The 13,432-nt window shown below is 50.2% G+C and overlaps 4 protein-coding genes across 4 annotated transcripts; 3 read left to right on the top strand and 1 right to left on the bottom strand.

The window, feature by feature from the left end:
* Nucleotides 1-938: 938 nt before the first annotated feature.
* CGCS363_v005917 (Ester hydrolase C11orf54-like protein) lies at nt 939-1,892 on the bottom strand (the record flags this gene model as incomplete). The annotated part of the gene is made up of 1 exon (XM_036637766.1): nt 939-1,892. The coding sequence occupies one exon, from the start codon at nt 1,890-1,892 to the stop codon at nt 939-941; it is 954 nt and encodes a 317-aa protein (XP_036496631.1).
* A 596-nt stretch (nt 1,893-2,488) lies between these two features.
* Nucleotides 2,489-3,814, top strand: yteT-0 (putative oxidoreductase YteT; the record flags this gene model as incomplete). Its single annotated transcript, XM_036637765.1, has 1 exon — nt 2,489-3,814. The coding sequence occupies one exon, from the start codon at nt 2,489-2,491 to the stop codon at nt 3,812-3,814; it is 1,326 nt and encodes a 441-aa protein (XP_036495694.1).
* A 1,336-nt stretch (nt 3,815-5,150) lies between these two features.
* On the top strand, nt 5,151-6,172 carry CGCS363_v005915 (uncharacterized protein; the record flags this gene model as incomplete). Its single annotated transcript, XM_036637764.1, has 2 exons — nt 5,151-5,153; nt 5,345-6,172. The coding sequence occupies 2 exons, from the start codon at nt 5,151-5,153 to the stop codon at nt 6,170-6,172; spliced, it is 831 nt and encodes a 276-aa protein (XP_036495695.1).
* Nucleotides 6,173-10,818: 4,646 nt separating this feature from the next.
* FUS6-6 (Efflux pump FUS6) lies at nt 10,819-12,639 on the top strand (the record flags this gene model as incomplete). The annotated part of the gene is made up of 4 exons (XM_036637763.1): nt 10,819-10,980; nt 11,100-11,510; nt 11,577-12,552; nt 12,632-12,639. The coding sequence occupies 4 exons, from the start codon at nt 10,819-10,821 to the stop codon at nt 12,637-12,639; spliced, it is 1,557 nt and encodes a 518-aa protein (XP_036495696.1).
* Between the last annotated feature and the right edge of the window lie 793 nt (nt 12,640-13,432).

Below are 13,432 nucleotides of genomic sequence, written 5' to 3'. Positions count from 1 at the left end.
TGAAAATAAGTTCTTCGCGTCGTTCCTGGATCGGCCTGACCAGCACCCTTATGTTGAGCCCATCAGCCCACTGCGTAGTGGGATGCCATTTAAGTTGCGATCCACTTCAAAGAGACGCTCCGACTTGAATCCTAGGAAGACCCATCACTCCACCTATAGTTAAGAGCTTACTGTGAAGAAGCTTTACTTGGAGCCGCGCGGGATCGAAGGCTCTATTTCCTACTCGGGATCTCGTCCCCCACATTCCGACCCGAGAGTGGGCCTAAAAGGAGGCCCAGCGAAATGAAGCGGACAATGACCTAATTGAAGCTTAGTAACGAGTCAGTTGCTTCGCCACGAGCCTTCAGCAAGGCTTTCTGTGCTTTATGTTTTCTGACGGCGTCACCGCGCGCCATTCCCACATCCCGTGACCAAAGAGTAGCGCGGGGGCCGCAAGGACATCGGTTAGTACGGCTCAACCCTTGACAGAGTTAATCAACAAGCGTTACTCTGTAATCGATGTTGCATTCAAGTCGGGCGTGGTCCGTTGCTGCGAGAATACCAGTACCCTGGATAGTGCCTCGGCTGCGATTCGCATTTGCTAAGGGGTTCAATGCGTTGGTGTGTAATGATATTGACTCCGATCCTCCCTCACGCTGGCGAATCCTAGAAACATTATACTTGTCGAAGAAAACACACAAATGAATATGACAATGGCTCCGATGTTTGACGACTTGGGTCAAGTGGTTTACACTAGTTGATAAGCTACTTCGCGTCCAGCCTGCAGTTATAAGCTGGTTAAGATAGGTAGGTAGCTTCTGACCAGGGTGTCGGGAACCGATGGGCGAAGCTTAAAATTTTCAGTTCATCTAAAGTCTCCTGCAATGGCAATGTAGGGGTATATTTCCGATCCTTAGCTACCGAGCCGCCCGCTTCCAGACCGGCGATAGGTATAACGATTAAGCGGCCGCCGGATTGTCTATCCTGTAGATTACTTTTGCTGTGTTGAAGTAGCCCTCATACTCAACGTCCTCTGCGGAATCATCCGCTTCGTAGTGATAGTGACCTCCAGCATTCCCTTCCGATGAGAAACAATGTGTATGCTCCATCCGCAGACCCAGTTTGCCGGGATCTGCAGAGTGAAGAACTGACAAGCACACCATTGGAGCCTGGAATTCATGCCAAGTGAGCCACGCGTCGACTTGGCCACGGTCTTTGAAAGGAAGATCGCGTTCTGGAGGGAAGTCGGGCATGATGTGATAAACCGCCTTCCCAGACTTGACCACGAATGCTCCCCCCAAACTCACGGCATGATCGTCGCCATATGCAGAGTACAGTGCCTTGCGAATGCATTCGGTGAAGCTCTTCTCGACACCCTTTCGTCCTCGGGCAACAACCCTAAGAACAGGCCCAGGTTCGCCCGAGCAGCCGAAAAGGTTTGCCATCAATCCACAGTCCAATGAAGGACTCTTCTCAACGCCTACGCCGCCTGTGGTCTTCGTAATTTTGATGATTCGGGTCTGGTTGTTGATTGTCTGTAACCCATCTTCCCAGCTGAGATTGGGAGCAAGCTCGCTATTCTGACCAATGATGTGAAACGGGCCAGCGCCAGCGCCGATCAAGCTGCCACTGCCACTGCCACTGTTCATATCCATTGCTACAGCGAGTTCATCCATAGCCCAAAAGCTGTCGAGCCGCGGGCGAGGAAACAGATTAGGCTGCCCGCCAATATCGGCCACCCTTTCATCCCCAGACAAGCCCCGCGTGGCTAGGTGGAATGGAGCTTGGCGAAGGTCAGGGCAAGCTTCAACTGTGACGGACGAAAAGTGAAAGTTGGCCGCCAGTGGAGATCGGAGCCTCTCAGCCAGCTCCTCGAGACTGGGCGGCGACAGTTGAAACTTTTTGATTTGCATGTTGGTGAATTGCAGGCGATATGTGCATGTTTACAAACAGCCACAGCCGCACACTGTAGGGGAGAAAAGCAACTCACCCGGCACCACCGGAGGCTTGTGACGTGATGCACGGCCGCCCACCCCGCGCCCGAAACCCCGCAATTCGGCGTTATGCCGTTACGCCGACGAGTGCGACTGCATCCAATGGCATTTTCATTCTGGGCACATCTGAACACCGTTCCGACCCCAATCCGGAAGTTTCCGCTCTTGTGTTACCTTCAAGATGGCCAAATGCCAATGCAGGGCCGCAGATCTGCAAAATTATTGAGTTGTTTGTGAAACTCACTAATATTGTTGCTGAATCATTTGCCTAAACGGCTGCTTCTGGACATGCGAGTTGAATGGTTCACGTGAAATGCCGACCCCAAAATGGTATGTGTGTTGGTGATGTATCAAATGACCATGGGATCGAGGTACGTCTGGTGTCTTGCCGTCAGGTATTAAAGGCCTTTCTGTGTCGGACCTTCGTCTGAGATACCAAAAACTCATCAACACACATCATTCTGCCTCCCCAAACCGGAATTAGTCAATCATCATTCTACAAGCCACTCTTTATCATGGCTCCAGGACAGGTCAAGCGTTACGCCATTGTGGGCATGGGAGTACGTTCGGCATTCTACTATGGGAGCATTCTTCAAGACTTCGCCGATGTTGCGACACTTGTTGGACTGTGCGACACAAACCAAACCAGGCTCAACGCTGCCAATGAACGAATCATCGAGCTTGGCGGTGAGAAGCTGCCTACATATAAAGCCGAGGATTTCGACAAGATGATTACTGAACAGAAGCCGGACGTGGTGATTGTCACTACTATCGACCTTTACCATCACGTGTACTGTATCAGGGCCATGGAGCTCGGCTGTGATGCAATCACGGAAAAGCCGATGACAATTGACGAAGACAAACTCCAACTCATGATTGATGCCGAGAAAAGGACCGGGAAGCAGATCAGGGTTCTTTTCAACTATCGCTACGCCCCACACCATACCAAGGTTCGCGAATTGATCCAGTCGGGCGTCATAGGAGAGATCGCTACAGTCCACATGGACTGGATTCTGGATTGTGCCCATGGATCAGACTTCATGCGACGTTGGCATCGCAACAAAGAAACCAGCGGCGGCATTCAGATGCACAAGTCCATTCACCATTTTGACTTGGTTCACTTTTGGCTCAATACTGAGCCCGAACTCGTCTACTGTCTCGGTGATCTGCGCTTCTACGGCAAGGAGAACGCTCAGCGACGAGGGGTTACAAACCTCGAGGAACGGTACCTCAATAACGAGCAAGCCAAGAATGACCCTTTCGCTATTCACATCGACGAAAACGCACAGCTGAAGAAGCTCTACCTGGAGGCCGAACATGAGGATGGATACATCCGGGACCGCAACTGCTTTGCGGACGGCATCACTATTGAGGACAATCTCTCAATGATCATCAAGTACAAGAATCGCGCGGTCATGACATACAACACGTACGCCTACGCTCCATGGGAGGGCTATCGCTGCGTTTTCAACGGTAGCAAAGGCCGTATTGAGATTAACGTAGTCGAGAGTGGCTATTCAGCAGGAGGGGAGCCTGTGACGGAGAAGGGTCTGGGAGACTTGGAGAAGAACTACATTCAAGGAGGTGTAGAGCAGACCAAGATTGTTGTTTATCCTCTGTTCGAGGAGCCGTACGTGGTTGACGTTGAGAAGCGTGACGGTGGCCATGGCGGAGGCGATCCTGTCTTGCTGCAGGATGTGCTGATCGGGAATCAGGGGGACGAGTTCAAGCGCGCTGCTTACATCCGCGACGGCGGAAATGCTGTCCTTGTCGGCGTTGGAGCAAATCACTCGATGAAGTCGGGGCTGCCTGTCATGGTCCAGGATCTGATAAGGTGGTAGTCGTTTGGTCAGATCCTTGGGGGTTTGTCTGATCGCGTGTCTGGGAATCTCGCATCCCGAATGCATTACTTCAACACGCCAATTAAGTCGGTTTGAAATGCAGGGCTGGGAAGTCCGATGGCGTATTGGGTAAAACAAATGACAGTATCATATAGTAATATCACATTTGCTGCCCCCAGCTTATCTACTTGCAAGCTACGGGCAAATACTCGTTGTTAGGGGTGCAGGATTTATGGTTTCCTGACCGTTTTCCGCCGATGAGCGGTGCTGGAATGCCCCCGCTTTAGACCGGACCACCCAACGCAGAAGCATTGTACGCAAAGAATTGATCTTACTGTTTTCGGACTTTTCCGATCTAAAATAAGTGATGAATATAGATTTAGTGACATCATGTTAGTATTCTATCACCGTCTTCGGTGGACATCCTTAGCAGCGTTGCCTGATTCGGCGATGGCGACCAACGAAAGCGGCTGAGACATTCGCGTGGACCTAGCCTCCGCGATCAAGATTACCTGGTATGGTTGGGAGGAAGAAATAGTGTCCGATGGATTTCTTCTCGGACCGATGCATGGATAATAAGTACCGGCAAGGTCGGCGGGATCCCGAACGATTTCCCAGTCTCGGGCTTGCTCTATTCATCTCGCCCTTTTTGGAACCGCAGCGCAGCTGCATTGGAGAACATCGCCTAGGCGAGCGGCGACCTTTACGACAAACAGAATAGACAGCAGGCCATTGACGAGAAAAAGTACTGCAGAGAGAACTGGCGACGATTCGAAGTATCACGCAGCAATCAACCATTCACAGCTTTCTTGCCTCGGCTTGCCGACCGAACAATGTACAAGACTTCACTAGAAACCATTCGTGGATGGTTCTCGTCAAGCCAGTCCGGTGACTCGTACATTTTGCTCGAAGATGGGGAGACAAATTCCTCCACCGACTTGCCAATAAACGAGATCAAGCAACGACACCACAAGCAACGCTACTGCTCTGGATGGAGACCCAAAGACGCACTTCAAATCTTCTGGGCGGTACTCCCATCATTCGTTGCACGCGTTCTGGGCCATGAGGAGGAAGGCTCAGTAATTCCGCCGGCTAACGACACCTCATATCTCAATGGGCTTCGCGGATTAGCGGCGCTGTTTGTTGTTATCTACCATAACACCAATGATGTGAGTGGCAATCCAGACACACGGCCGTTGCTCAGAATTCCAAATTGGAGCCTTGAGATCTCTCAGTCACTAACAAGATCTTTTGTAGTACTCTTTCATGTATCACGGCTGGGGAGAAGCTGAAGAATATCGCCACCCAATTCAACTTCCATTCATCCGACTCATCTATGGCGGGTATTTCAGCGTCTCCGTCTTTTTCGTCATCAGCGGGTTTGCCCTCACGTATGGACCACTGAAGAAATCGCATCATGGCCAGAGTGAAGCAGCCATAGGCTCTCTACCATCTAGCATATTCCGCCGACCGATTCGACTTTTTCTCCCTGTCGTCCCAGTCCTATTTGTGGTGGTTATTTTGATTCAGCTTCAGGGCTTGTACAACGGAAATGGTCTCATCCCGCCAATTCCTGGTAGTGTTTGGGGGCAAGCGGTGTTCATCTGGCGCACAATGGTCATTATTGTTACGCAAAGCACCACTAACACCATACTACCCCAGGCATGGACGCTTTCGGCTGAATACCAAGGCTCTCTGCTCGTCTTTCTGTGCTGCATGGCCTTCGCCCGAACGTCGTCTCGAGTACGCCTGCCGCTGCTTACCACGTTACTTGCATTCCTATTCAATCTGGGATTTTGGCAACATACCTTATTCCTTGCAGGAATGCTGCTTGCTGACTTTCGACATGTGCGACAGAAATTTCCGGAATTAACGGGACCGGCGCGTTGGGCCACTGTTTTCATCTGCTGGGTGCTGTTTTTTCTTTCGCTGTTCTTGGGCGGCTGGCCCATGCTAGGCGATGGTTACTCCGCTGCGGGATACTCATGGTTTAAGTGGGTGCCGACTGGCGGGTATGATCCAACACGTTTCTTCGCGACAATATCAGCCATTGGACTGGTAGCCTCACTCGAAGGATTGTCTATTCCGCGACGCGCTCTGAATGCCCGATGGATCTTGTACTTGGGGGAGATCAGTTATGGTCTGTACTTGGTCCACTGGACTGTGAGCAGCAGCTTCATGGCTTGGGGTGTGAAATTGAGCTTGCTCGCCGCTGGGCACAGCCATGGGCTGTCATGGGGTATCGGCTTCGGCCTTGCCATGACATTCTGCATCTGGCTTGGTGACGTGCAATGGAGGCTCGTCGATAGGAACTCTGTGAAATTCGCGCGGTGGTTGAGTGAAAAGTGTGGGATTTGAAGGCAAGGGATTAAATCGAAGGGGGCTATCGACAACGTTGCATGACTAGTTGTTTGCCTAGGGTATCTGAAAGAAACTAGTGGGGGAGAAGATTAATGAAACGTCTTATGATTGCGCACGTTTTGCACTTTCTTTGAAGAACCCAATTCTGTCGCGACGTCCTGGTTGAGTAGACGTTCAGATGTTCTGGGGCTTATCGTATAGGTCGAGTTCAACCGGAAGTTCCACAATAACCCGGCTGAGGAAGGCGCTTATCAATCGATCAGGAAATCTTCTGCTTGTGTGGCCTAACAAAGGTGTTCAACTCCCAGATCAGCCTGGAAATGAATGCCACCATTACATCAGCCACGATCGCACTGGCTAGAAAGTTAGAACATGGTCCGGGGGTTGCTGCTACGGGAGATGTCGAGGATGCTGGAGTGCCCTTGTTCTGTGGCATTAGTATTAGAGGGGCACGATATCATGGCTGGGAATATAAGAAGCACCGTCTAGAAACATGTTACTGGAGGGTGAGGAAGATAGTATGCGGCTTACAGCTAGCATTTAAAAGAATAAGTTTGTCCTGAAAATATTAATCAAAACTTTAAGACGAATTACTCGGACTGAATGTGCTTGATATTGTTGTGCTCCAACAAGTTGCCGCTGGGCTTGAGGCAAAGAAAAGTTTGCGATGCTCAAATCAATCTACGATCATTTGCCACCCTACGTGTAGTGGGCAGTAATAAGTACAGAAACATAGTAAATATTCCGAGCTAGCTCAAGTTATCTTTCTCACGTTTTAATGATTCAACAAACAGTTAAGAGTAATGCCAATCTCACCCCCATCTGTTGGTTGAAATTCTTCTGGATATATTTTGACCGCGGCAGCATATGCCAACAGAATATTGTAGCCAACGACCCAGCACTCGAGACTGCTGTCCCCACTCCGGGCGACCAGCCTGTCAATACACCTGCCGGGAGTGAAAACTCCGCGATTATATCCAAAAATTGATATGATTCATGGCTCCGTGAATGTCAACCAAATCATGACTTTTCGCAGGGCCCTGAACGGAGTCCGAGCATATTGTGCAAAGTCTGCCACAAATTCATCTTTGTTCAGAAGATCGCCGCATTGCCACTGAAGAGCTTTGGGAAGGTCCCTCTGGCAAAGCGTAACCATGGGCTGAATTCCAGCCTCTAAGAGAGCATTCACAAAGTTGAAATAATGACGGAGACCTGCCTCGTTAAGAGGGTCGTTCCGACCACCAAGAGGGACTACATAAGGCCTGGTCAAATTATGTTACGAGCTGTGATAATGGAACGGAGATCAGTGAAAATTTCGTCTTACCACGAGATAGAGAATCGATAAGCCTTGACTGCATACTGCATGAGCAAAGCAATATCGTCGGTTGTGCGGTCATACGAATCGCAGGCGACAGCTCCAGACGATGCGTCTGCTATCTTCCCTAGAATGTTGCAAAACGTATCCCAGATTGAAGGAAGCCTGTCATTACTGGTAGCTGGCAGTTCCAAAGCCTCAAATGAAGTCTTTTGGAGGGGACATATCCGTATGATGGTCTAGCCGAGAAATACAAAAGACGCAATCGGTCTTCCTAAAACCAGAATGTGTGTGGATAAAGCCTAGTATTTATATAGAGTCAGGTATTAGCTATGTATTTAGCATCCCATGTCGACACGGTCCAGGCTCCGAAAACCCATGATTGAACTTCCGGTGGAGGACGGTCGTGTAGACTTAGCAAAAGTTCATCCACTGGAAGGTACATCTGTTCTAGTACTAGCTTTAACACCAGTAGAAGCTTTGATTAAACCTTTAATGTTTCTTCGCTCTGCCACGTGAGCTTCGAAACAATGTACTCCCATGTCGTCCCACTCAGAATAATGTGATCGATCCGCCGGAAGAGAAGTCTTCAAAAGGTTAGAACCTCTCCCTCAACATCAGTACAGCAATGAAAGTTACATAGACAGATATCAACGTAAACTAGAATATGAGAGAACCGCAGCAATAAACCGTTGTAATCATTCCTATGATAAGTCACCGCTGTAGTACGAACAAATTACGTATGGAAATTAGGCCTATCGAAAGTACGTTTCTATGCATCGCGCGCTTCCCAAGTCCTCATCACGGCAGTCCAGTACTCATCCTCATTTCCTCGAGCATGATTACAATGCCCAGTGTCTCTGAATCGAAGCAGCATGCTGTCAAGCCCTAGCAGCTCAGCACTTTCCCATGCGTGGTCCTCGATGTCTTCCCACCCAATGAGATCATCCGCCTCAGAAAACACATATGTCCGGGGTGCGCTTGTGACAGGCCACAGCGACTCATCGTTCAGTGCCTTGCGCGTCTGAGAGATAACGTTATTCTCAGGCCCCTTCAGCACATGATACGTTCCATACACCATGCCCAATACGACAGCGCCAGCCGGGAAGCCTACAGCACGGACAACCTTGTTGCGAGGCAGTGACCTCTTGAAGGCGGCCACATTACACGAGAACCGTGGCCTGCCTGGTGTGCTATCAAAAATGAAAGCACCCACGGGTAATCGACAACCCGTAGCACCCAGGTATGCTCGGGCAAGGCAGACGGCCTTGTTTGACCCTCCCTCTGAGAATGCATGTAGTAACATGGTAGGTCGCTTAGACTGTGTGCTGATATGTCTCCGGAGGAACTCGACAGCCGGCTCTAGTGTAGCAACCTTCTCTTTGGTTGAGCGGAATACGAGATCATGTATTATCGTTGTAATGACCATGATAGTAGTCTTCGGGTAGATCTCGTTATACATCTTCGTGTACTTGGCAACGTTTCTCGGGTCTGCACCCGTCCAGGAGGTGAGGACGATAAGCGAAGGGCTTTCTTCATTGATGCTTTCCAAGGAGATGGAGCTGAGGTCTGAAGATGTTGAGGATATGGATGAGGAAGACCGAGGAGCTTCTTGGATGAATGTCGACGGTGCGAGGGCTTTGAAGCCTAACAGGGCCCAGCGAGCTGAAGATCTTCCCATGGTGAAAAGGATTGCTCTAAGAGAGATATAGATAGAACAGAGATGAGAGCAACGCAAGGCAGACAGAGTACAAAGATGCCAGTTATATAACTCTTAGTGTAGTATTTTTATGACCGAACTCATCATAAAATATCCGTGGTCTGGAGGCAGGTCACTTCACAATTTAAGTGAAAATGGAAAAAAGCTTTACAAGATCACTCACGGCCTGTATAGCGATTGACTCCACCTGCAACAGTCGATATCAATATGCAGTCAGTCGCTTAGAGGAGCACGGAAGGCTTATGGTGGCATTGCCGACACTGCAAACGTTCTTTAAATTCTTCGAAATTGGGAGATTGTGCCGCGCCAGCCTCTTCCAGAGCAAGCTGGGGCACAACGCTTACAATTCGCGCTTATCGCGTCGAGTTCAACACATAGAGTGCCATGGCACTGAGCTCAGCTATCGCCATTGAGAAGAGCATCCAAGATGCAGGCCTCGGAACTTGACCAATGAGCGGCTGGCTTGGGAGCCAGATAAAGGACAGATGGTGGCAGGCGCTGTTATCCATCTCCAGGATGAGGCGTCAGCCAGGTCTGCGAGCCGGACGAGCCAGCCAGCCACGGCAGAGGCGCTTGGCAGGCGCTTGGAAGTGTGAGGATGCTCAGTGGGCCTAGGCGCTGCGTGGCTTGTGGCAGGCCCGCCTGGCTGGTAAGAAAATCGGACAATGTCTTACGGGTGCGGTCGTTAACTCTATCTGGTGGAGCACGACCCAATCTACCGGGTCACAACACTGCTTCCGGGATACGGCTACCTATGGAACAGGCTACCACCAGATCCTCACCCATAATGACTTGACTCTTGGACCCAATATCTTCATTCGAAGCGTTCAAGGACAACAAGACAAAGAAGCGGCCAAGATATGTTGTTCAATCATAACGTGTTCGGAAGCCAATTGCTATCCCGCTCGCATAATGCCGGGCTACCTAGTGAACGTCAAAATATTATGGCATTGAACTGGTGATTGGTGAACAAAATGAAGACTCGTAAGCTTTCAGTTGTTCGATTGCGAAGAAGCCTTGAATCTAGAACTGCATCTTCTTTTCTCGAACGACATCTAGATTTCCCACTCGTTTGGGTCGTGGCACGATGTGTCTAACCTTGATCTCTTTAAAGACTGAGACAGGCTTACCTTAGCGCCCGCCACGAGGAGAGTGCAACTCAAAATTCAATACCCAAGCGGCTGCTTTCGGGTGCTACTTTCAAGGGAGGAAACATCCATATCGGAGAGGTATATGTGCCTGTCTCAGGGCTCACGGAGATGGTGCCAAGATCGGCATCTTCAGCTTGTCTGTTATCAGTGTGGCTGCTATGGGTTGCTTCAAATCATGCTGCGAACGGCCGTATCCGACTGTAATATCGAGATTTCAACGAACCAAAGGTCTTGAGACTCCTTCCAATGTCTAATGTCATATGAGATGTATTAAAGTTAATTGTTGTGTGTCTACAGGCCAGCCTTGAAGTCTTTTGATCAGTGCCACTTAAAGCTTGTGAATATTGTTCCCCATGATCTTTATAACATCAATGAGACTTGCCCCCCTCCATCGAAGCACCATTGAGCAACATCATTCCCTAGTTACTATTTCTTCCTTATCATGATGTTGTCTATCATGTCCAAAAACTCAGGATCCCTAACAGAGCACGTCACTTCGCTGGACACTTCCCCGGCAACGACCTCGAACGCGAATGAAGACCAACAACAAGAGCTGGAGTGGAAGCCAGGTCGGGCAGAATACGCAGTCATGGCTACCATATCTGTCATCTCTCTAATGGTAGCTTTAGATGCTACGATCTTAGTTCCAGTGCTACCTGTAGGAGGCTGCCTTTTCTTTCGTTCCGCAATTTTCGTTCCTCCCTGAACTACCATACTGACCCCAATTCTGTGCGTCAGGACCTTGCCCTCGACCTTCACGGCTCCGCGACCGATGCCTTCTGGGCTGGCACATCTTATCTACTACCTTGCGCCGTTTTCCAGCCATTTATCGGCTCTCTCTCTGACATCTTCGGCCGTAAAGAACTACTCCTTGTTTCCCTCGCCTTCTTTACCCTTGGCACTCTACTCTGTGCCCCTTTCGCACGCGATTTTACGGTCTTGCTGGCTGGACGCTCGCTGCAGGGGATAGGTGGTGGTGGCATCATAACAATGGGCCAGATGATCTTCGCAGACATCGTCCCATTGAGGTTGAGACCCAAATACTTCAGTTTTGTGCTGGGTGCCTGGGCTCTTGGGAGTGTGCTGGGACCACTGGTCGGCGGGTTATTTGTGCAGAAAGCGACATGGAAATGGTGCTTTTACATAAATGTGAGTGAGATTCTTGACTGTCAATGTGACATCCGTCATTTCTCTGACATCAGTGGTACCCCACAGTTGCCATTCTGCGCTCTAGGCTTTATCATGGTGCCCCTATTTGTCCGTCTTTCCACGGACAAGGCCTCATTTGGCTCTAAGCTCCTCCGAGTTGATGGAATCGGCGGTCTCCTCTTCATTGGTGGCATGACGAGCTTTCTCATTGGCATCTCCTGGGCCGGCGTCCAGTTCCCATGGTCCTCCGCCGCCACCATTGCTCCCATTATTGTTGGCGCTGTAGCAGTATCCACCTGCCTGTTCTGGGAGAAATACGGCGCAGCAGAGCCTTTCTTCCGCCCTTCTCTTTTCTACTCCTGGTCCGCGGTTGCCGTCTACTTCGGAGCCTTCTGCCAAGGATTCCTCCTCTTCTGCGGGCTATACTACATCCCGTTTTACTTCATCTCAGTCCGCTTTGTTGCGCCCACTCAATCAGGTCTCAACCTCTTTCCTGTGACCTGCCTCCTTCTCCCGGGCTCTATAGTCGTGTCCGTGCTGACCTCACGGCTTGGCCGCTTCCGCTGGGCGATCTGGTCAGGTTGGGCTCTTGCGACGGTAGGATGCGGCCTGCTTGTTCTGTTGGACGAGAATACGACGACTGCATTGTGGGCCACCTACTTCGCCGTTTTCGGCATCGGAAATGGCATGGTACTCACGAGCGTCAACGTCGGTACCCAGGCCATCAGTCGCATCGAAGACTGCGGTCGAGCTGCATGCATGTACGCCTTCATGCGCACGCTAGGAATGAGCGTTGGCGTCGCGGTCGGGGGCACCACATTCCAGAATGTCATGGCCAATCGATTGCGCGAGCTCGGTTTACCCGAGACTATTGCTCAGAATGCCGAAGCATTTGCAACAGAGTTGGCTGGCATGGCCTCTTGGGATCCGGTACGGCTTGGAGCTTTGTCCGCTTACGTGAAAGGGTTCCAGGGCGTGTTCTGGGTAATGACGGCAACGGCTGCTTCTGGATTCATCACTAGCTTGGTGATTCGCAAACATAGTATGGACAAGACGCTTGAGTCTAGGTTTACATTGGAGGGGACGCGAAACAGGAAGTCAGAGGTTCCGTCGGTCGGGAGTTATGTGAGTGAAGTGGTTTAACGTCAAGTTTTCAACACACTTGTAAAACGAAGTATGGTTAATGCGTGCTATATAGCAAGGCGGAAGCCATGGAAAACTCGCACGGCAGCCTTTCGTGGCGACTGCAACTTTGCTTAATATCACAAATCTGAGCCTCCTCAAGCAATTTTAAAGCTTCACCTTTTTGAGCAGCACTCCGTCACTCATTAGCAGTCCCTTACGTGTAGCGAAACCCCCAGCTAAAACCACTCTGATTCGATTAGAAGCAAAATAATGATCGTTCATAGCATAAAAGCAACTATTATGTCCTTTTCAATCTCTGCCAATCCTACTTCCTTGAACAGACAGCTCCGTGCCTTTTTGCCCCATTTCTGCTTCTAAAACGAAAACCTTGCTCGGATTTTCACCGTGATCTCCATAAACTAAGGATTCACTGTGCGTGATAACTATGATCCTTTCGACTAAAGCCTCGGACATGAAGTCGCACCACCTGAGCACCGCCGCTTGGCCTGCTTTGTCTAGATTATCGAGCACCTCGTCGACAAGCACGTAGTGCGTGCGGTGTGTACATCTGGACCGCTCGAGTTGTAGCTGTGTAAAGTAAAGTGCCAAGTCGAAACGCTTTCGCTCCCCACTTGAGCGCTTGTTGTAGTTCCCACCTGACCGTTTATTAGACGCTAGACTCGAGCTGAGAGCAGATCCCGAGACAGATGTATCGGTTGCAGCGTCGGCAGTCTCCGAGTCTAATAGCGAACGTAGCATCCCAGTCGCCATATTCACGTGACGCGTATCATCGTACA

Source organism: Colletotrichum siamense (genome assembly GCF_013390195.1).
Source record: "Colletotrichum siamense strain Cg363 chromosome Unknown KSG_Cg363_contig04, whole genome shotgun sequence".
Taxonomy (NCBI): domain Eukaryota; kingdom Fungi; phylum Ascomycota; class Sordariomycetes; order Glomerellales; family Glomerellaceae; genus Colletotrichum; species Colletotrichum siamense.
Note: the sequence above shows the minus strand (reverse complement) of the source record. Positions and strands in the feature narration are given on the sequence as shown.